General features: G+C 48.8%; 1 protein-coding gene across 1 annotated transcript in view; it reads right to left on the bottom strand.

Moving 5' to 3' along the window:
* FOXA3 (forkhead box A3) overlaps window positions 1–23,294 on the bottom strand; it is a 76,645-nt gene that overhangs the window by 37,237 nt on the left and 16,114 nt on the right. Inside the window, exon 2 of the mRNA XM_079985626.1 lies at window positions 4,935–7,677. Coding sequence (XP_079841752.1) covers window positions 6,490–7,677 — 1,188 coding nt within the window. The 3' untranslated portion in view covers window positions 4,935–6,489. The remainder of the gene's footprint in view (window positions 1–4,934; window positions 7,678–23,294) is intronic.

The raw sequence follows: 23,294 nt of genomic DNA, 5'->3' as shown, positions 1-23,294 counted from the left end.
CTTCCCTAAACAGGACTGCCTTCAGATGTTTTCTAAAAGTCAGATAGTTGCTTATCTCCTTGACATCTGATTGGAGGGCATTCCACGGGGTTGGTGCCACCACCAAGAAGGCCCTCTGCCTGGTTCCTTGCAGCCTCACTTCTCACAGTGAGGAAACCACCAGAAGGCCCTCAGAGCTGGACCTCAGTGGGGGGCTGAACGATGGGGTGGAGACGCTCCTTCAGGTATACTGGGCCTTTGAGGGCTTTCAAGGTCAGCACCAACACTTTGAATTGTGCTTGGAAACGTACTGGGAGCCAATGTAGGTCTTTCAGGACCGGTGTTATATGGTCTCGGCGGCCGCCCTCAGTCACCAGTCCAGCTGCCTCATTCTGGATTAGTTGCAGTTTCCGGGTCACTTTCAAAGGTAGCCCCACTGTGCTAGATAGACCAGTGCTTACTGGAGTAAGGTCTCGTTCACACTGCTACTTGTCCGGTGCCTAGAAAGCAGGGGGTCGAGTAGTTTTCTGTTTTCTCCTGCTGCTTTCCCTGGGAAAAACCTGCTCTTTAGCGCTGAATGGGACAATCCATGGGAAAGTGGTAAAGATCAGATTTCTCCAGGTTAAAGCAGTGGAACAAGCAGAAGTGCGTACGAGCCCTGTGGCTTCTTATATTCTTATATTCCTGAGAGTGCCAAGGTGAGGAACACCTGCATTTGGGATCGATGTCTTCTGGGACGCAGCCTCAACAAATGAACGCTTAACTCTGGCCCCACAAGAATGTGCAGTTTGCTGCTTCTCTGCCTCCCCAGATTGCAGGGGAAGCTGTTTCTCAAGAACTCTGCTTTGGTGAGAGACGCCCCCCCCCCCAAGCTTCTGAGTACCTCTGGTGTCCTTTAGGCTAGATTTATAAACCGCTGACTGATGGAGAGGGATTTGATAGTATGCATTGCTGTGCAGAATGCCCCAAACAGATGTTGTGGATGGCAAGTGCGTTCCAAAAGGCGTGGAGAATTTGGGTGGGACCCTGAATTTCTGGACTGCAGCATTCCAGAAAAAAGGGTTAGTTTTCCATCCCCCCCCCTTCGGTGGGGCCTTCCTAGCTGGCCAGATTGATGAGAGGGGATGAAACAACCATGTAGCCTTCCTGCAAAAACAAAAAACAAAAAACCTTTTAGCAGTGATCTTTGTCATGTCCCAGGCGAATTTGGAATTTTAGTGACCCGGGTCCCGCTGGGAGAGAAGCTGACTGGGGTTTGCAAGATGTACATGCTTAGGACACGTCCCCTTGTGGTGTGTGCTTGGCCACGTGGCTCTTGTGTGACCCTGGTGCCTGGGTGTTGGGGCTTTGGCCGGTTAATGATTAATCTGCACTGCAAGGGCAGCAGGAGGTGGGATTTGAAGGCCTGGATTCTTCCCCCACCACCACCACGCCAGAGGATAAGTGTGGGCACTGTATTTGAGGAGTAAACAAACCCAGGGGTCATGGACCACCGTGGGTGGGTGGCAGCGGTGGAGGATAAAGGTTGGGGCAGTGGCCTGCAGGGAGCTGTATTCACTTCCCCTCCCGAAATCCTGCTCCTCTTCATCAGAATTTGTGAGGAATCTCAGGTACTTCTAAACGTGTCACACTCCTAGGTTTTAAGACTGAATCACCATTCCACTCTTGAATTCTAAAGTTAGGCCTCTTTCGCTCAGCTCGCCTGCAGATTTCAGGACGTTAGATCTGAGCTATCCACAGATTCATGACTGGCAAAGTTTAATCTCCCCTTTCACAAGAACTGGAGTTGCAAAGGAGCTCTGATCCCACCTGGCAAAACCAAGGGCTTATGTAAATGTGTGCGCAGAGGAGCAGGCATGTGTTGCAAAGAGCTTTCCTTTTGTCTAGCAAATTCGGATCTCCTTGATTGCGGATGGCATTGCTTAAAGGGTAAAAGTAAAGGGACCCCTGACCATTAGGTCCAGTCGCAAACGACTCTGGGGTTGCAGCACTCATCTCGTTTTATTGGCCGAGGGAGCTGGTGTACAGCTTCCGGGTCATGTAGCCAGCATAACTAAGCTACTTCTGGCGAACCAGAGCAGCGCACAGAAACGCCCTTTACCTTCCCACCGGAACGGTACCTATTTATCTACTTGCACTTTGACGTACTTTTGAACTGCTAGGTTGGCAGGAGCAGGGACCGAGCAACGGGAGCTCACCCTGTCGCGGGGATTCGAACCGCCGACCTTCTGATCGGCAAGCCCTAGGCTCAGTGGTTTAACCCACAGCGCCACCCGCGTCCCTATGGCATTGCTTAGCGCACAGAAATGCAGGGAAGCCTGGGGACAGGGGTGTTGTTTCAGATCCAAGGACTGGCAGTGGAGGCAGCAAAGTTTAATGGCCTACTCTCTTGCAAAAGGCTTGCATTTTATGATCGCTTATTGTGGGTTTTGTATTCCTCAAAATATCTGTAGTAATATCAACAATCACTCTTATTTTAAGCAAAGGGGTTTGTCCCTTCAGCATCCCTACGCAGTACATAGGCCCACTGGAATTATTTATAAAAATGCACCATCTAGCAACCTTCCTCAGTCTAATGCCCTCCAGATTTTTGGATTACAACTCCCATCAGCTCCAGTGGAAAAATAAAATGGAAGGAACAAGGCACCATTGTGACTCCATCTTGGGTCCCTTAGTCCCTTCCAGTTTCTCTGGAAAGTCAAATAAGAAGCCTGAGGGGAGCCATGAGAGATAGGATGTTCGACCAAGGAAGGACCTTCATGTCCCATTTTACTTTCCCCATCTTGGCTTGAAGGCTCCTTAATTTGGGGCCTTAACATGCTTGTTTCTGGGACTGCGTTTTTGCCCTTGTGGAGAGAGGCAAGGCCTCTGCGGTTGCTAACAACCGCTACAGGCGATCTCCCCGCCATTTTGAATCTTGTGGAGCGCTTCGTGAAAGAAGGGCCGAATCCAGCCCCCTGTGGTGGGAAAACAGTAATGGCAGGGAGATTTTTTTTAAAAAAAAACCACACACACCAAAAGTGTACCATAATATTTTATTGACCCAGTGTGTTTCAGATTAAAATTCTACAGAGGCGCTTAAAAGAGCACTCGGCTTTCTAAGCGCCCCTGAAGAAGAATGTATTTCAGCACATGTTGGACCAAAAAAACCCGCACACTTTTGGGATTTCATCTCCTGCCATTTGTTCCTCTCAAACTGCCAAAATAGGCTTGTGTATGAACAGCCAGGGTGGCAGTAGGGCCTGGCAAGTTGTGTTGTTGGCCGGCCACTTCAAAATGGCTTCCCTTTTGCTATGGGCAGGGGCTGCTAGGCCGAAGCAAAGATCCGGCTTCCTTTGAGTTAATGACATGGTTGGCTTGTGCCGGCTGAGGCAAATATTCCCCAGACAGATGTCAATCTTGCCCATTAGTTGGTTCTTTTAAGGAAAGCGACCCATCTCTATGGCACTCCCTCCCATTAGAAACCAGATGGGCACCATCTCTGCCAAGTTTCAGGTGCCAGGCTAAAAACATCTGGATTTCAGGAGCCCTTTGTAACCGTAAATGAGTGTTTCAGTCCGTTTTAAGTTTTGTATCTTGCATTTTTTTTTTGTAAGCTGCTTTGAGACCCAGACGTGCTGAAAAGTGGGGTAGAACTTTTGATAAATACCGTATTTTTCGCTCCATAAGACACACTTTTTTCCTCCTAAAAAGTAAGGGGAAATGTGAGCGCGTCTTATGGAGCGAATGGTTCTGCGCAGCACCCTTTCAGCAAAGCGCCTCTCCTTAGCCGCTGCAGCCTCTTCAGGCAGGGGGAGCCTTCATTCCGTTGCCCTGAAGAGGCTTGGCGCGGCTATCCCAGAAGCCAGAACAGCCAGAGGCTATCCCAGAAGCCAGATCCCTCTTGCTGTTCTGGCTTCTGGGATTCAGAATATTTATTTTCTTGCTTTCCTCCTCCAAAAACGAGGTGCGCCTTATGGTCTGGTGCGTCTTATAGAGCGAAAAATACGGTAAATATCTAAGGTCCTGTTGATGGGCCAGATTTAGGGTTGGCCATACTGTATGTCCTCTTTTTCCCCCAGGACATGCGTACCGTTCGATGGTTGGGTTTCGGTAGTTGCCCTGCGAATCTAGGAAGCTGAACGGGCTTAGAGAGGAGAATTATAAAAACGATGGTGCAGATTTCGCCTTGCATTAAACTCAGGAGGCGGAACCTGTTGTGCCATTTGGCTGACCTATTCAATCGGACTCTATACTGTTACATCTAAGAACAATAAGAGCCATTCGACCCCGGAATGGTCTCCCTTGGGAGGTTGTGGTCACTCCTTCCTCGGAGGTTTTTAAGCAGAGGCTGGAAGGCCATCTGTCGTGGATGCTTTAGCTGAGATTCCTGCACTGCTGGGGGGGGTTGGACTAGATGACCCCCGGGTGTCCCTTGCAATTCTATGATCTAGCCCTGTTCGCACAAGTGTGTGGTTTCCTTGGCACTTCGAAGTAAGCCGTGTCTCTTTGCAGGCGTTTGAAGGATGAGAGGACTACAAAGGGAGATAACGATACGGAGATACAAGCCAAGGTTTATTGGTAGTGATACCGATTCAATCCAAAAAAAATAAAATAGGTAAGTTCCATTTTCAGCAATGTAACTTCACTGTGCCTATTCCCCCCCCCCCATTTTCTTCTGGGTTACGCTCTTATTTTGGTTTTTGTTAATTGTACACTGTGATTGGGCTGCCTTTTCCGATTCGTCTTTCGAAGGGTGGCAGAGATCTGATTGATATAGCTGTCAAGCGTCCCTTATTTGACGGGACAGTCCCTTATCCCAGCGCCATGTCCCGCTGCTGTCCCTTATTGATGATGTCCCTTAAATAAGCTACTGAAGGTAATGGGGCCCTTTCTATGTCCAGCTGTCCTTTGTCAACAACAAATTGTTGCTGTTTTTTTGTGTTGAATATATGCTATATAGTAATTTATAGGACCTAATAGGTATCTAAAGCCATTTGCACGCAACAAAATATGTATTTTATCAAAGTAATTGTTGATCCCTTATTTTGGCTGCTGGTTCCTTATTTTCGAGGCTGCTGGTCCCTTATTTTCAAATTTGTAAGTTGACAGCTATGCTGATTGAGTATCTGGACACGGTAGTGGCAGGTTTTATTTTTTAAGTTTATACCCGCTATTTCTGCTCTGCAGAGGTTGTTGTTCTGCAGAAGGGTTTGTAGCTCAATGGTACAGCATTGGCATTGCTTGCAAAAAAAGGGCCAGATTCAACCCCTGGGATGTCCAGGTGGGGCTGTAGGAAAAGCCTGTCCCAAATCTTGAAGAAGTGCTGTCTGTCTGTGTTAGGCGAACAGTGAGCTGGGCCTGACGAAGGCAGCTTCACTCATTCCCACCCTCAGCCCTGGAAGATCGGGGGAAGTATGTGTTAAAAATAAATAAATATTTTCGAGGTCTTAAGTACCGGGAGCCAGGAGCCTTTTGTTGCTTGTGCCACCAGATCAGAGTTATAAATTCCTTGCTAGCGGTGGGATGGCGTTGCGGGGGGGGGGGGGAGGGGGAACCCTGAATACCGTTTTGTTTTAATTATCATTAATACCGAAAAGAAAAGGAGAGACAAACACACTTGGAAACAAACACCCCCTCAAATTGTCTCTAAAGTATGATATATTAAATCAGCTCTTACCCTTTTTCCCAACAGAAAGCACAAATATTTAGATATATAAAGCCACTTTTTCTTTTTAAAAAAGAAGAAGATAGATGTGAACTATATTTTCCCTGCTCCTCTTCAGGCTGAGGCCTAAATTGTCTTTGGGGTAACCAAACCCGTGTGTGTGTGTGTGTGTGTGTGTGTGTGTGTGTGTAACAATGGAGTCCTGCCACGTATCATTCTGACCTAAACGGGTGGGTTTGAGAATCTCAAGACAAGAGTTCAACCGTTGACTGTAACATCTGCGTTGAGACAGGAAAGTCCCAATGTTCTGGGCCAAGGGATGGCTCCCCAGTTTGCAAATTTCCATTTCTCTGCCCCTTTTTATGTATTCCTGGACACCCATCCAAGCTCCACTCCTGGAGATATAGCAAGCATCTTTAATCACCGTAAAATTCAGAGTAGGGTCCACCATTTTGAGGTGGTGGGGATCTGCCATGGGTGCAAACCCATGCTGAAGTATAGATGACTCCATCCATGGCCTTTATCACCCAACTGGCCATTGGTTGGTGGCCCAAAGGTGCGTGAGCTTGTTCTTCCTTGCTTTTCCCTGGTCATGATGGGCAAGTGAGTCCATTGACACGGAAGGCCGCATAAGGAGCTCTGGACCGCTATGAGGCAATTTCGGTTTTGAGGTCTGGAAAGCGTAATGATTCGTCAGAGAGTCTAGTAGGCCAAGTCTCTGGTTGCTTTCTCTGTCCCATGGGCCACGAAGCGATTGGATGGCGGTGGGAGAGAACGTCTCGTGGATGGTCTTGCTGGTGATGGCGGCACGAGGCAGAGCTTCTCTTGTTCCTTTGGCCCCCTCCTATCTCGCAACGACAACCTTACGAGGCGTTGAGCAAGGAGCGGCTGTACAGGCTCTGGTAATAGGAGCCGGTCTCGCTGAGCGAAGTGGATGCCTCATAGGGGTGTTTGCTTTCCACCGCGTGTGGGGAGCTGTAGCCGCTGTAGGCCATGGCTTGCTCGTAGGATTTCAGGTCAATCTTGTGGTTCTGCTCCGTGGACATCAAGTTGGTGATGGAAAAGGGATGGTTGAAGTTGAATTGAGGGTCCATTTTGAGGTCGCTCGGGAGATCCAGGTTGGTAATTGAGGTGGCAAAGTAGTGGCTATTCATGGACTGGGAGATGGGGGCTGGCGAGGCCTCGGAAACTGGGGATGAGCCCTGACCCCCAGAACAATCGAGTTGCACCAAACCCCTTTGCTCCTCGGAGCCATGGGAGGTGTCTGAGTGGCCCGACTCTGCTCCTTCCGAGCCCATGTTGGGGCTCTGGCCTTCCTGAAGACCCTCAGGAATCTTGGACGCCTGCTCTTGGGTGTTGGAGCCTTTGGAGTTCGGCTTCTTGGCCTTGTCCTCGATTTTGAAACGCTTCTGCCTCCTCAGGTAACAGCCGTTCTCAAACATGTTGCCCGAATTCGGGTGGAGGGCCCAGTAGGAGCCTTTGCCGGGCTTGTCCGGGGAACGGGCCACCTTGACAAAGCAATCGTTGAAGGAGAGGGAGTGGCGGATGGAGTTCTGCCAGCGCTGCTGGTTTTCGCGGTAGTAAGGGAAGAGGTCCATGATCCATTGGTAGATCTCGTTGAGGGTCAGCATCTTGCTCGGGGCCTGCTGAATCGCCATGGTGATGAGGGAGATGTAGGAATAGGGAGGCTTAGCGTGGGTCAGCGTGCGCCGGTACGACTTATTGATCTCCTTGGGCCTGTTCATGCCTGACGGCGAGTAGCTTAGCGGGGCCATGGACTGGCCGACGTTTTGGTAAGGCGACAGAGAGTTGAGTGTGGGGGCCTGAGCTCCCAGCTGAGTCAATACTGGGCTGACGGGAGACGCCACCGACGGGAGGCCCATCGAACTGGTGGCGTTGGTCAGTCCAGTGAGAGAAGGGCTACTCAATCCGCTGTTTGGATAAGGCATGTTCATGGAGCTGGGGGAAGTGAGGGGGTTCAGCGTCACATAGGAATTAATCGAGTTCATAGGCCCCAAGCTGGACGTCATCGTGCTCACCGAAGGAAACACCTGTGGGAGACAAAAGGAGACGGTTACAGGAGAGTCGGAGCATTCCCCAGGGAGACAAATGGCAAAGAAATGGTCCAACATTTGACACTTTTGATAGTTACACAGCAGGCAGAAATCAAGAGGTGGAGCTTTTCCTGCCACTGAAGCACAGTAAAAGCAGACAGCTGCACCTGTTGAATTTGTCCTGTCCCACAGATGTAAAGGTGTTGATGACGGAACAACCGCTTGCCCAAAGAATGGAGAGGAAAAACCATTTTATGCTAGGAAATATAAAAGGAAGAGGGTTCACTTGCACCATTGACACAATTTATAAGAGAAAGGGGGATATTTCCTCACAGCGAAGCACATGAAGGGAGGGATTGCAACCTCTCCCTTTCCTTGTTCTACTAGGGAAAAAATATACAGGTGGGTCACATATAGAAAGAAGATCTGCCACCAGGCTTGCTACTAAAATTTTGCGGAGAGGAAAATATGAGGCGCACTTGTGAGTTCCCAGGTGAAACATCCCTGGTTAGTACCATTTCACAGGGAACAGAGAGTAGAAAATGCCCTCTCAGAAAGTTTGGGCTGCCATTGCTGAAGCTTTCCTCCATTTCAGACGAGGTGGGCTGGTGGTCCATGAGCCTGGTCATTTCCCCTTGGGGCGCCATCTTTGTTTACCAGTCCTTTATTTGCTCAAAGCCACTGAACCAGCTGCTTCAAGGCAGCGAAGCAGCGCCTGCTATTTACATAAGATAGGGCCTTAATTGGCAAAACTATTGATCCTCGAGGATAAGTGAGGATCTGCTGCCAAGGGATGGGCGATACCAAGCAATACAGTTTGGTGCCACAGTCCTCACTGGCCATATGCTTGTTGTCTGTTGCTGTGGGTGACGGGGGCCATAAATTTTGTTCACGGAGCCTGTTCTGAAGGCCTTGAAAGGCAGCAGGAAGACATTGGTGGACCTGAACGGGTTTTTGTTTAAGAAAGGAGGCCTGCCTGAAAAAGCTAGAGTATTGGGTTTGGCTGGTAGGAAACCCAGATTTAAATCTCTGTTGAACCAAGAATTTCACTGAGATGAGCAGGAGAGGACCACTGTTCATTTGTTATCTAAGAATCCAAAGGGGACTCTTGGTCTATCAGTGCCAACCTTTGAGAAGCAGCGGAGAAGAGAATCCTTCTTAAAAACAAAAACAAAAATCCAGTCTCCTTTATAGCGATGGCAACAGGGCGCTTAGCATTTAAAAAGTGCTTTTCGGATGCTCAGAGAGCATCACATACATGACCACAACAATACTTACATCAGACCTGTAAGGCAGTTCTTTACTACTACAGATGGCCAAGGGAGGGGTGGGGCTGAGAGACAATGGGTCCCCCCCACACCTTTGAGCATTATTTAGCCCATGGGTAGGCAAACTAAGGCCCGGGGGCTGGATCCGGCCCAATCGCCTTCTAAATCCGGCCCGCAGACGCTCCAGAAATCAGCGTGTTTTTACATGAGTAGAATGTGCCCTTTTATTTAAAATGCATCTCTGGGTTATTTGTGGGGCCTAGGAATTTGTTCATTCCCCCCTCCCCCCAAAAAAATATATAGTCTGGCCCCCCACAAAGTCTGAGGGACAGTGGACTGGCCCCCTGCTGAAAAAGTTTGCTGACCCCTGATTTAGCCATTTGTCTCCTTCCCCACCCCATTCAAATTAGATTGGAATAGCCTCCACCCACACGTATCTGAATTTATATATGAGAAACAACTTTGGTCTTTCCCATCCATACCAGCAAGGATTCCCTTTTGTTTTTGCGCCTGCTTTCTCATTGGTTGATTCAGTTATGCCAATTAAGAACTGACGGGCCACGCATGCAGATAGCTGCGGCGCATGCAAAAGCACCCCGGTTGCGCAGTTATAAATTTGCTTGTGTTGCTTTCTGGTTTTGTGCAAACCTGAGGGATAAACAAACCAACCAACCCCCCCCCTCCCCGGTTCAGGACTGGGAGCACACCATAAATAGTTATGAGTACGACTGGAAAAGAAATGAACGCATTGAGGAAGTAGCAGGCATGGAAAAGAGAGTGGCAGAAAGCAGAAAGCGAGGGTTGCTTTTGTGTCACCCCAAAACACGGACCCAAATAGGCTGCAACCCTGAACGGAGCAGTTTGCAGCCCGGCTTTGCTCAGCTTATCGGATCACCCACCCTCATCGGGGAACCTGAATTTATGGAAGGAAAGCATTGAGGTGAGTGCTGCTTGGGGTGTGTGTGTGTTAACGTCATGTGGACTATGCAAATTCAATGAGAAACAGACATTAAACTCCGTTATGGGCAAGCCTGGTATGGCTTGCCTAAGGTCCACCTAGTTAGCCGAGGTGAGATTTCAAGTGGGGATTTTCCTGGCGTGACACTGTTTGGCGCTACACTATTCAGACTTGTTCCGCCTTCCATTTCTTGGAATAAAGCAATCCACCCAAACGTTTGTCTAACAGCCTTCTGCAACCTGTTTTATTGCTCCACCCTCCCAGTTATGGGTGGTGGAGCAGGCGGGCTGTTCTATTGGTTCACCGCCCTTAGAAAATTCCTGGTTATGCAGGGTGTGTGTTGCAGAATGTGGGGCAGGGCCACCAACACTTGAGGGGCCTTCTAGGAGAGGCAGGCGGAAGAGCCTTTTGTAGGGCTGCTTGTTTCTCCACACTGCCCCATCATTCCCAGTCTGATTTGGGGGAAGAGGAAGTAGAGGAAGAGGCACTGTTTTGTTCTCAAGAAAGATCCTTGTGTATGACTTGAGAACCAGGGAGGATCAGAAATGTCCTCTTCTGTTATTCTTCTGTTGCCAACATTATGCTCCCAGTCTACAGATTCTCACATGCAACTGCATGCAACCTTACATTGAAATCTGCACATTATCTACACATAAGCCCTCCTTTTCTGTTTTGAAGCTAACTGTGGATCAACGCTTCCACCAGCGTTTCCGCTAACCATTGTTTCCACTGAGCAGTTGTTCAAAGTGGGTCTGGAAACTGTGGTTTGGGCTAACAGAAATGGCAGTATAGACGTAGCAATAATCATAATTAATTCTGAAACTCAGTGGGAGGCGTGATTGATTGTGCAAGAGGGGAGGAGGATCCTGGGAGCCCATTTCTCGATCTCCTGAGCATGGTTTGAAGATGGGACAGAAAAAATGCAAGGAAATTTCCCCCCTAAAAGCAATGCTACTTAAGTTTCCCAAGCAACAGCTAACCGTTTCGCAGAAAATGTAGTCTTGAAATGTTCCTAAGATGTACAACACCATGCTTAGAGATGGTCAAGAAATACAACACACTGCCAGTCAAACGCGAATACCTTGGGTCAAGGTATATGTAAAGTAAGAGACCTTGGAAGAACTTCTGGCCAGAGGAGCAAAAACCGTGACTGGTTTCAGAACGGGGCAATTGATTCCTGAATTTCGGAGTAACTGTTTTCACAACAGAGCTGGATGTATGCACAAATATATGCATTTAATGGTAGGATACATTTTAATTTGGAATTTGGGGCTGTGCGGCATTGTGCCTATAATTTATCTTCCTTCTGAAACGTCAGAAATGCTATTATTATTATTATTATTATTATTATTATTATTATTATTATTGTCTTGGGTTCTTGTGAACTTACACAGGAAGTCTAAGGGCTCTTCAGTGTAGCAGTTTGACAATGTAATCCTGTATTCTCACCCTGGCCAACCAGATCGACGCCCATGAGGGAAACCCCCGGGCAGGATCAGTGCACAATAGCAACTCTCTCCTCCTTTGCCTTCCAGCAACTGGGATTCAGAATCATACCGCCCCATTGAACAAGGCTGATAGCCATTGATAGCCTTTTATCCTCAACGAATTTGACTAATCCTCTTTAAAATCCATCTGAACTTGTCTACAAGTTCCATTGTTTAACTGCATGAAAAAGCACTTTTATCTGCCCTGAACCTTCCGACATTTGGCTTCAGCGTTATGAGAGAGGGAGAAAAAGTTTCTCTACAAAAAGTGGTTCCCATTTAGCTAATTACTGAGGACCCCCCTATTTTTCAAAAGCCCAGCCACAGGACCCCCTAACTTTGAAAAAAAATTGATAATTCTACGGTACTAGATTCAGGTAGGTACTGTGTTGGTATGACACAGTCAATATATATATATATATATATATATATATATATATATATATATATATATAAATAAAAAAGGTAAAGGGACCTTAAAGGTAATGGGACCCCTGACCATTAGGTCCAGTCGTGGCCAACTCTGGGGTTGCGGTGCTCATCTCGCTTTACTGGCCAAGGGAGCCGGCATACAGCTTCCGGGTCATGTGGCCAGCATGACTAAGCCGCTTCTGGCAAACCAGAGCAGCGCACGGAAACGCCGTTTACCTTCCCGCCGGAGCGGTACCTATTTATCTACTTGCACTTTGACGTGCTTTCAAACTGTTAGGTGGGCAGGAACTAGGACCAAACAACGGGAGCTCACCCCGTCGCGGGGATTCGAACCGCCAACCTTCTGATCGGCTCTGTGGTTTAACCCACAGCACCACCCGTGTCCCAGTAGCACCTTAGAGACCAACTAAGTTTGTTCTTGGTATAAGCTTTCATGTGCGTTACCTCTGCATATATATATATTTGAACAAAATATGGGGTAGCCCCTAATAAGCAAAGGTATACTAAAAGAAAAAGGAAAAAAAGACTAGGGCTAAGAGATATCTGTTTTTCAACATCATGGTCTATCAGCAGCTAAACATCTTGATGTTCTGAAATTGGAGATCAGGCGTGGGGATGAAGGAAGGTGCAGAAGGTTGGGTGGGTGGGAAGAGGAGAAGAAACTGAGTCACTTCCACAGCATGGTTTGAGTGGGAGGGGAGGGGGATGGGGGGGGTAGACCTGGGCGATATATCAATACAGTGGTACCTCGGGTTAAGTACTTAATTCGTTCCGGAGGTCCGTTCTTAACCTGGAACTGTTCTTAACCTGAAGCACCACTTTAGCTAATGGGGCTGCTGCACGATTTCTGTTCTCATCCAGAAGCAAAGTTCTTAACCCGAGGTACTATTTCTGGGTTAGTGGAGTCTGTAACCTGAAGCGTATGTAACCTGAGGTACCACTGTACCTTGGTTGTCGAACGGCTTGGCTCCCGAACGGCTTGGCTCCCGAACGCCACAAACCCAGAAGTAAGTGTTCCAGTTTGTGAACGTTTTTTGGAAGCCGACCGTCAGACACGGCTTCCGATTGAGTGCAGGAAGCTCCTGCAGCCAATTGGATGCTGCGCCTTGGTTTATGAACGGTTCCGGGAGTCGAACGGATTAAGTTTGACAACCAAGGTACCACTGTATATTGCCCAGGCCGGTATGAGGGGCAGACGGCAGTGGCGGCTTCACTCAATGGTGTATTGCTGGTGAAAATGGGGGGAAAACAAGTTGCAGCGAGGACTGGTGGTTTGACACCGGCTCCTTTCTGACATTGTGATATACCGCCACACCGCGGTGTTTAGCTGGCGGTCTGCTCTGCCAAAGAGAGGGCCTCACATTCGGCTGCCTTGGTCTCCCTCGGCATGAGGGGAGGCAGATCAGATCAGCAGCGTTATCGGCGGAGATCATCGTGCAATATCCGAGGCGCCTCGAAATCGGCTGCTCTGCCCTCCTTTGCGCGAGGAGCGATACAGGGTTAAAATTGTTATCGTGGTGTGATTTCGAAACTGATTTTGGGCAAGCATACAGTGGTACCTCGGGTTAAGTACTTAATTTGTTCCGGAGGTCCGTACTTAACCTAAAACTGTTCTTAACCTCAAGCACCATTTTAGCTAATGGGGCCTCCCGCTGCTACTACGCCGCCGGAGCCTGATTTCTGTTCTTATCCTGAAGCAAGGTTCTTAACCTGAAGCACTATTTCTGGGTTAGCGGAGTCTGTAACCCGAAGCGTATGTAACTTGAAGCGTATGTAACCTGAGGTACCACTGTATTGAAAAATCGCACAACGCTAAAGCAGACCGTAAAATTCGCGATATTACTATGCAAAAATGTCAAAATTAGAGTTGGGGGCTGCAGACAAGAGATGGGGCCACGGACCCCCAGGCGTCCCTGGACCCCTAATTTGGATCCACTGCTCATGCTTACAGATTTTTCTCAGTGTCCACATTGTGTTGTCCTCATCAAATTGCTGCCCTGTATATTTTTTTTACCCATTTAATCCAGATTCGCCTACTGTTTCCACCTTTCAATTATGAGGGTATCCAAAGAAATGGGAAATCAGGATTAAATGGGGAAGTAGGACAGCGTTTTGATGGCGATGTTGCCATGCAGACGCTGTGCAGAACTTGCGTGCGTGAGCAGTCCCAGGCATATATCCATAGGGGTGTGTCTGCAGGCACCAGTGTGTTTGCCAGTACTTCCTATCACGCCCACAAAATATCTCAATAAATATCCCCTCAAATATCCACAGTGCGCAAGAGACGTGTCTGCCTTTCCTGCTCAGTTGAAATTTGCCTTGGCTTGTCCTCTCCTACCTTGAACAGGCTCTCTTAAACATGCCCACATTTCATACTGGGGGCCAGGTGGGCGGCCCCTGCGTTTCCACCCAGTGGCTTGGGTGCCCAGGTGGCACAAGCAGCAAAACTTTAGCGTGTGGAGAATTTCCAGACCGTATTCTCCCTGAACATGTAGCCGCCGACTCTCTTAATTTGACCCCATTTGAAAGAAAATCAGTGCATACATTTGGGGGGATTGGGGCATCTTATGGAGCAAATAAGATGCGGGTGGCGCTGTGGGTTAAACCACAGAGCCTAGGGCTTGCCGATCAGAAGGTCGGCAGTTTGAATCCCCACAATGGGGTGAGCTCCCGTTGCTCGGTCCCTGCTCCTGCCAACCTAGCAGTTCAAAAGCACGTCAAAGTGCAAGTAGATAAATAGGTACCGTTCCGGCGGGAAGGTAAACGGCGTTTCCGTGCGCTGCTCTGGTTCGCCAGAAGCAGCTTAGTCATGCTGGCCACATGACCCGGAAGCTGTACGCCGGCTCCCTCGGCCAATAAAGCGAGATGAGCGCCGCAACCCCAGAGTCGGACATGACTGGACCTAACGGTCAGGGGTCCCTTTACCTTTAGGGAGCAAATATTCATTTGCTGCTGTTCTTTTAATGTTATTTTCTGACATCTTGTGCTCCTTTATTGTTACAGTCGTACCTTAGGTTACAAACACTTTGGGTTACAGACTCCGCTAACCTGGAAGTAGTACCTCGGGTTAAGAACTTTACCTCAGGATGAGAACAGAAATTGCACAGCGGCGGCAGTGGGTGGCCCCATTAGCTAAAGTGCTACCTCAGGTGAAGAACAGTTTCAGGTTAAGAACGGACCTCCGGAACGAATTAAGTTCGTAACCAGAGGTACCACTGTGTTTGAATTCTTTTGTCATTGCGTTTTGCTGTTGCGTCCCTCACTGAGGCTCGATCCCCTGAAAGGCACAGGATTGAAATCTGTGAGGAGGCCAATGGCAACTCCACGTGAAGTCACGGGGTGGAGAAGGAGCTTTCTTCTGTCCTTTAGCGTGCAGTAAAACGGCACTTCACGAGCTTGCCGATTGGCATGCAAATGTTTGCAATGTCCACACAAACGTCATTGTCCCATATTCCCTCCACCATTAAATCTGGATCAACCCTTCCCGTGCGTACATCCAATAATAAAAGAAAGAAGGAAATCTGGTGTCAGCAGCTGATCCGCACTATGTGACCAACCCATTTACAATATGAAGTCCCCACCTGGAAGCACCGTTTGCCCTGCTGAGCTAGTTCTGAGCTAGACACCAAAGGTATGATTCAGTAGAAGCCAAACCACGCATGAGTTTGTTTTTCCATCGCTGGAACTCCTAGCACAATTTTGTTCTTCAAAAAGCAACCACGGCGGGGAGGGGTGACTTGACTCCAAAGCTTTTTCCGATCACAGAAGACCAGTATATCATGTTGTTTGACTCTAAGGCACTTGCAATAACAGTCGACACAAGTTTGGCTCAGCCTTCACCACCCTGGGGCAATCCAGATGTTTTAGACTACAACTCCCAGCTGTGCTGGCTGGGGCTGGTGGGAGTTGTAGTCCTAAACATCTGCAGGTTGCCAGGCTGGCTAAGGCTGCTTTTAGATGGTTTCCTACCTGATATTTCCTCCTGTGTCTCCTTTAGACCTGCCTTGGGTGTGTCTGCCTGTAACTTATTTTCCCCCCTGAGCCAAACATTGTAAACCCTTTTCAGAAAGAGCGAAGGAGATTAGCCTGCTCCCAACCAAGGTTGCCTTCCTATTGTTTCTGAGAAGGCGAATGGCTTTTGAACCTTCTTTCATTATCTTGGATTAGAGGGATCTATTTCAGGGCCGTCCAGCAACTCGCCTCTTCACGTGGCTGGGATTTTATTAGCCAGATGTTCCTGCGGTCCAGTAGGAAATTTCCTTCTCCTCCCTTGCCCTGACTCCCCAGAATGGGTGCAATCCATCACTGGGCAGGATTCATTGGAAAGCATAGAATATATGCCATAATAATATTGCACACAGGGACGCAGGTGGCGCTAAAGGCTAAAGCCTCAGCGCCTAGGACTTGCCGATCGAAAGGTCGGCGGTTCGAATCCCTGCGGCGGGGTGCGCTCCCGCTGCTCGGTCCCAGCGCCTGCCAACCTAGCAGTTCGAAAGCACCTCCGGGTGCAAGTAGATAAATAGGGACCGCTTACCGGCGGGAAGGTAAACGGCGTTTCCGTGTGCGGCTCTGGCTCGCCAGAGCAGCGATGTCACGCTGGCCATGTGACCCGGAAGTGTCTCCGGACAGCGCTGGCCCCTGGCCTCTTAAGTGAGATGGGCGCACAACCCCAGAGTCTGTCAAGACTGGCCCGTACGGGCAGGGGTACCTTTACCTTTACCTTTAATATTGCACACAAGTGGTGTTTTGACACAGCGTGTTCACACGGCGCTTGCGGATGCAAAGCGCGCCGGACAAATGAGCGTTTGTAAATAAGTGGGAAGGACACATGGTTTCACGGTATGTTTACAAATACACGACACTTTCATTGTGTTTACCATTATAGATACCATTATGTATGCAGCAAACACAACATGCCCCATAAATTGTGAGTTGGCTGAGACCCATCAGTTTGCATAGGCTTCACCAGCTGGCTCCCTTCCCCCTAACACGCCAGTTGCACTTTGAGAAAAATGATTTTGGAACTTAATATATGGATGTCATGGTTTAGGTTTGAGCCCTGCACAACATCACACGCATGCTCTGTAACTGAACACATTTCCCTGCGCTGCGAATAAGTTTGACGACTCTTGCTATTAAATAGTGGGTGAGAACTTCAATACATAACACTTGCTTTTCGTTTCAGTAAGGTTTCAAGCTCGCGGGATTATAAAGAAATGTTTAGATGGTGACCTCGGAGCCTTCACGTTCTTTTCTTCCACAACCGGGATTGAACAGAAGTTTAAATTCTCTCCCCCCCCCCCCGGAAAAGCTGTCCAATTGTGGATGTGCAATTTTCTTTAGAACCCTCTTCGCTTTTTCCATCCTTTGCAACTTTTCCCGCTGCAGGTTTTGCCGGTTTTTGCTGCTCAGGAGGAGAGCATGGGGTTTAGATTTTCCATGGCCTCTCTCATCTCTCTGATAGCCCCAAATCCTTTCTAAACAGCACAGCAGACGCTGGCGTTGTGCAAGCTGGACCGGGGCCATCACCCCCTCCTCACCCCCACCCCTGGACAGGCAGCCTTGGACATTAGAATCTGTTGTTTGCATGCGGGGGGGGGGGACAGGTCTGGCAACCAGCCCTGGCTTGGTCTCCCCTTTCCCCAAAGGTATCTCTCATCCCTCTGCACTGTGTACAAGAAGACCTTTGAAACATGGCGACAGCCACATCAAAGCCCACCCCTTTGTTGGGAAACCAGGAGTCAAATCTGTTCCGTCCCTGCAACTGAGGAGATAGGGCCGGTTTGCTCGTTGAAGCATTAAACCGGGGGAACCAACATGCCCCCTGGTTTAGCAGCCGCACGGTGCAATAATCCCGACTCAGGGTTTGTCCACCCTTCCTGTTGCTGTCCCCCAGTGAAAACCCACTCTCTAGCGCTTCATCGGAGCAAACAGCAATTCTGGTTTCCCCTGGATTGACGTTTGTTCCGATCTGTCGGTAAAGAGCGGGTTTTCCCTTTGAAAAGAGCGGTGCAAGGGGGAAACCGCTCAAAGCTGTGCTTTCTAGAGATGGCACAAGCAGAAGTTTGGATGTCCCACTGTGTTCAGGAAGGCTCCCCTCCTAGTATATGTGGATGGGACTACAGCCCCAGGCACTGGGTACCCTCAAAGTGCGCCAGCGACATGGTCCTGCCTCCCACTTTATAAAAGTGTGCCATCGCTTTTCCAAAACACCAGGCCTGTGAGTAGGGACTCCTCATTTTTACAAGACACCGGACCTCATTGTAGGCCAAGAGTGGCCCTCCAGATGTTGCTATCATCATTGCTGGCTATTGGCTGTGCCAGTTGGGGCTGATGGAAGTCCAGCAATATCTGGAGGGCCAAAGATTTAGGCACTTGCAATACTTAGGGCTGCAAGCCTGAGTTGATTAACCGGTTAGGTGAAACAATTAAAAGCCACGTTGATCAGCTAAAAGGCAGGTCCCAGTTAATGGGACTATAGATTTATAACTTTTGAATTAAAGGAATTCAGCTTTTTAGTACAAGTTGCTTTTGTAATTGCAGGTGTCAAATGTCATATTAGGTGTCTTCAACACCCAAAAGCAATATCTGTCTGCAATATCTCCAAACAAAGGAAGTATGTGCTTGTTTGTTCTTTTGCTTTAGACCTATGTGATTTTTAAATGTGCAGATTTATGGGTGGCGCTGTGGGTTAAACCACAGAGCCTAGGACTTGCCAATCAGAAGGTCGGCGGTTCGAATCCCCACGATGGAGTGAGCTCCTGTTGCTCAGTCCCAGCTCCTGCCAACCTAGCAGTTCGAAAGCACCTCAAAGTGCAAGTAGATAAATAGGTACCGCTCCGGCGGGAAGGTAAAGGGCGTTTCCGTGTGCTGCTCTGGTTCACCAGAAGCGGCTTAGTCATGCTGGCCACATGACCCGGAAGCTGTACGCTGGCTCCCTTGGCCAGTAAAGCGAGATGAGCGCCGCAACCCCAGAGTCGGCCACGACTGGACCTAATGGTCAGGGGTCCCTTTACCTTTACCTAGTGGATCCACTTAACTGGTTAATCGCCCCAAGCTGTAATCCAAAATACACTTACTTGGATGAGAAAGCACCACTGAAAATAGTTATTTCTAAATAAACATGCCCTGGGTAGAGATGCATGAGATTGTGCTGCTTTCATTAGTCAAGTGAAAGCCCTAACATTACACCAGCAGTAATATATCATTTATTTTGGTGGCATTGGGAACACAGAGCTTTGCAGAATAACAAAATTCTAAATCAACCTTCCCTAAACTGGTGCCCTTCAGATGTTTGGGACTACAACAACTCCCATCGAACATCTTTGTTTCTCAAACTTTTTGAACTTGAGCATCTTTTCTGGACTTTATTTTATGAAACACACATGCTCCCTCGGAGGAGGAAAGAAGAATTCACTTGCTAAGATTCTTTCTTTCCTTGGAATTTTGCCCCCACATTTTTGAGGACCAGTGTGTTAGGTGCAGATACATTCAGCAGGGCCCCCAAAGCCAACTTTTAAAAAAAGAAAAGTCGGATCATAGAATGGTAGAGTTGGAAGAGACTCTGCGGGTCATCCCACAGACTGCGGAGAGAATAATTGGGTGCACTCTTCCCACCTTGGATCAAATCTATGCTTCCAGGTGCTGTAAAAAGCTGCAGAGATAGCGCAGGATAGTGCGCACCCCGGAAATGATCTCTTTCAGCTTCTGCCATCTGGAAGAAGGTACTGTACAGGGTTATAAAGACTAGGACTAGCCGCCTGAGAAACAGTTTCTACCCAAATGCGATTTTGGTTTTAAATGCAGTGTAAGGAGTGTCTATGCGAGTATATTGTATTTAAAAATGGGGTATCAGAGTTTTTAGGGGGCTAACCAGGTTGGGATAGCTGGGATAGCAGGCTTGTTGGGTTTTGAATGTTTTATGTAGATTTTTCAATTGTTATGTATGGGACAATGACAATAAAGATTATCGTATCGTATCGTATCCCGTCCAACCCCCTGCAATACAGGAATCTTGCCCACAGACAGGGTCGTCTTACCCATAGGCGCTAGGGGTGTGGGTCACCCGGGCGCCGGGCTCTCAGGAGCGCCAGGCCGAGAGTTGAGTCCGGGGAAGAGCCCGCCCATCGCTCAGAGCGCCATGGCAGGCTCTTCTGCTGCGGGTGGCTCTGCACCGCGAGTTTGGGGGCGACCGAGCCAGCAAGACGCTGAGGCGGCCGGCCAGCTCCACCCTCCTGAGCGCCTGGGACTGGGCATCCTGGGGGGGGGGGGGCGCCGGGCAGATCTTTGCACTCTGGCGCCACATATGCTTAAGACAGCCATCCCTGGATGGGCTCGAACCACCAATGTTCTGGGTTAACTACCCAGCCCCTTAAGCAGCAGGTTGGGAAGGCAACAAAGGGAAGTGAGGGGCAGGCATAGGACGGGATGAGTGAGATCCATATTTGTTTTAACTGGAGATTCTATTTGGAGATTCAGAAGGATGCCACTGTTGTTGTTGTTGTTGACTAGCCCTGCTCCTGTGCTTGGGGGTGGTGGTGGGGAAAACATCACCTGCTAAATGTCTGCATGTAAGACTTCTGTTTAGAGCGTAGGAGCAGGGGCTGTAGAAATGCTGGCAACTCTTTTAGACCAGTTGCAGGTAGGAAAACAGTGGGTTTTCCCACCTGTCCGTACATTATACAGTGTGGTAGCTTGGGTTAGATATGCTTGAAGTTACAGACGCTTCAGGTTACAGACTCTGCTAACCCAGAAATAGTACCTCGGGTTAAGAACTTTGCTTCAGAATGAGAACAGAAATCGTGTGGTGGCGGCGTGGCGGCAGCAGGAGGCCTCATTAGCTAAAGTGGTGTTTCAGGTTAAGAACAGTTTCAGGTTAAGAACGGACCTCCGGAACGAGTTAAGTACTTAATCCGAGGTACCACTGTACACTGGAGCAGGGATTCTAATTCACATCAGCATCATATACAGCATAACTCCATGTAGAATCACCCATGTAGAATCCATAAAACTACTTCTAAGTGGTGGAAACCCAGACTTTAATGCTCCCCTAATTGTGAACATGCCTGGGCTGTTTCAGTGTGCTAAGGACCAAGAAGTCAGGTCTGCATAATGCCTCTAATATTCGGGAGTCACATGTCGGGAATAACAAACCCTCCCTCTTTCTAGGTCAGCTCTCCTGTGCTGGCTGGGACTGATGGGAGTTGTAGTCCAAAACATCTGGAGGGTGGGCTAGAAACGGAAAGGGTTCACCCCCCTCAAGTGCTGCAGCCCTCCTCCTGCTTTTGTTTTTCAAAATCATTTTTATTGATTTTCCAATAAAAACAGCCAATCAACATATCCACATCACAATCCCATTAAAAACAATAAACTAAAATAAAAAAACCCTACCAAATTGCAGTCCAAATTGTTAATTATTAATTTTTCCAGGCTCCCCATAGTCTGGACCATCTGAAGAACATCTCCAATATCTTCGTTCCTGCCTCTTCCCTTGTTTTCATATTTTCCACATTCTGATCTTAAAGCTTTTATTCCACCAAAAAAATGTCATAGAATCCCATCACAGAGCTCCTGTGCAACGGCCAGGTTTGAAGAAGAAGAAGAGTTTGGATTTGATATCCCGCTTTATCACTACCCGAAGGAGTCTCCAAGCGGCTAACATTCTCCTTTCCCTTCCTGCCCCACAACAAACACTCTGTGAGGTGAGAGGGGCTGAGAGACTTCAGAGAAGTGTGACTGGCCCAAGGTCACCCAGCAGCTGCATGTGGAGCAGCGGGGAATCGAACCCAGTTCACCAGATTACGAGTCTATCACTCTTAACCACTATACCACACTGGCTCTCATTATAAGGGCCTTAGCTCAGTGGTAGAAAGTCTGGTTTGCATGCAGACAGTCCCAAATTCAATTCCTGACAACTCCTGCTAGGACTTACCCTCACACAAGCGAACAAAATGTGAATGTGCGTTAACCTGCCTCTCAATTTCTGCGGGGGGGGGGGTCACATTACGTTGTCTCCATTTCAGGGTTGTCCCAGACCTTTCCTCCTCTAACTGTGGGGTATTCCAGTCCTTGGAAAGTGCAGAACAGCCCGGATTGAAAAACCTTCCATTTAAAGGGGGCGGACGGGGAGAGAGGGACGCGGGTGGCGCTGTGGGTTAAACCACAGAGCCTAGGACTTGCCGATCAGAAGGTCGGCGGTTTGAATCCCCGCGACGGGGTGAGCTCCCGTTGCTCGGTCCCTGCTCCTGCCAACCTAGCAGTTTGAAAGCACGCTAAAGTGCAAGTAGATAAATAGGTACCTCTCCGGCGGGAAGGTAAACAGCGTTTCCATGCGCTGCTCTGGTTCGCCAGAAGCGGCTTAATCATGCTGGCCACATGACCCAGAAGCTGTACGCCGGCTCCCTCGGCCAGTAAAGCAAGATGAGCGCCGCAACCCCAGAGTCGGCCACGACTGGACCTAATGGTCAGGGGTCCCTTTACCTTTACCTTACGGGAAGAGAAGATGTGAAACAACCCTGGGGTTGTTTGGACATCGTCTTGTGGTGTGGGCAGGCCCCAACTCTGGAGAGCCTCTGGCAGTCAGGGTAGATCATTGGTTCTAAAAGGCAGCTTCTTGGGTCTGTTGCGTAGGACTAGGAAAGACCCTTGGCGTCCCAGTCTCGTCTGGCAGACCCGCCAGTCCCTGGTCCCCAATACAGAAAAGCTCCCCATGTTTCCCAATGGACTCAAGGAAAGGCATGTCTAGCTTCACCCTCCTCTTTCGGCACCTCCTCCCTTTGTTCTCTGCACTGTTGAAATTTAGACTGCAAGCTCCTTGGGGGCAAGGACCTTCTTATTTAGCTTAGGCCATAAAGCTCTGTGTATATCAAAGGCTCTTTATCAGCAGCAGGACCTTGGCAGTTCTCCTGAGACCGAATTTTGCTGCTTGAAAAGAGGTTCTGGAGCTCACCATCTTGGAAACCTGGCTCAAATTAAACTCTGCTGCTGAATAGAGAACCCTGCCATGCTCCGACGGAACGGGCCGAGCCAAAAATCACCCCCTTTCAACCATATCCTGTTGCCACCTTCCCTCTGAACGACACCCATTGGTTCTCGGGCAAAGTTTGCATCCTGCTCAGCAGGTTTCTGTTTGCTCCATTCCACGAAGACCACAGAAGGTGCTAAAATTAAGTCGGTTTTTCCTGCATGGGAAAGTTTGGACCAATTCTGAACATCTGGGGGCTGGGAGGGACGGTGGACTGGACCACTGGAGATGGGGAGGGAGAGAGAGAGGAAAAAAGAGCCATTGTCTTAAAAATGGCTGGAAGTGCCAACTCCGTCTCGGCTTGCAGAACGTTTTGCTTTTCAACCAGACCCCAGAAGGACTTGCATGTGCAATTGCCAAAGTCACTGGCCCTACTCCTGTGCAGTTAACAGCAGCCTGATGCAGAGATTTTTTTTTTTTTTTTTGCAAATGAAGCTTTCCCCCAT

The sequence above is a fragment of the Podarcis cretensis genome (genome assembly GCF_951804945.1).
Source record: "Podarcis cretensis genome assembly, chromosome: 8".
In the NCBI taxonomy this organism is placed as follows: domain Eukaryota; kingdom Metazoa; phylum Chordata; class Lepidosauria; order Squamata; family Lacertidae; genus Podarcis; species Podarcis cretensis.
This window is presented reverse-complemented; position numbering and strand designations above follow the sequence as displayed.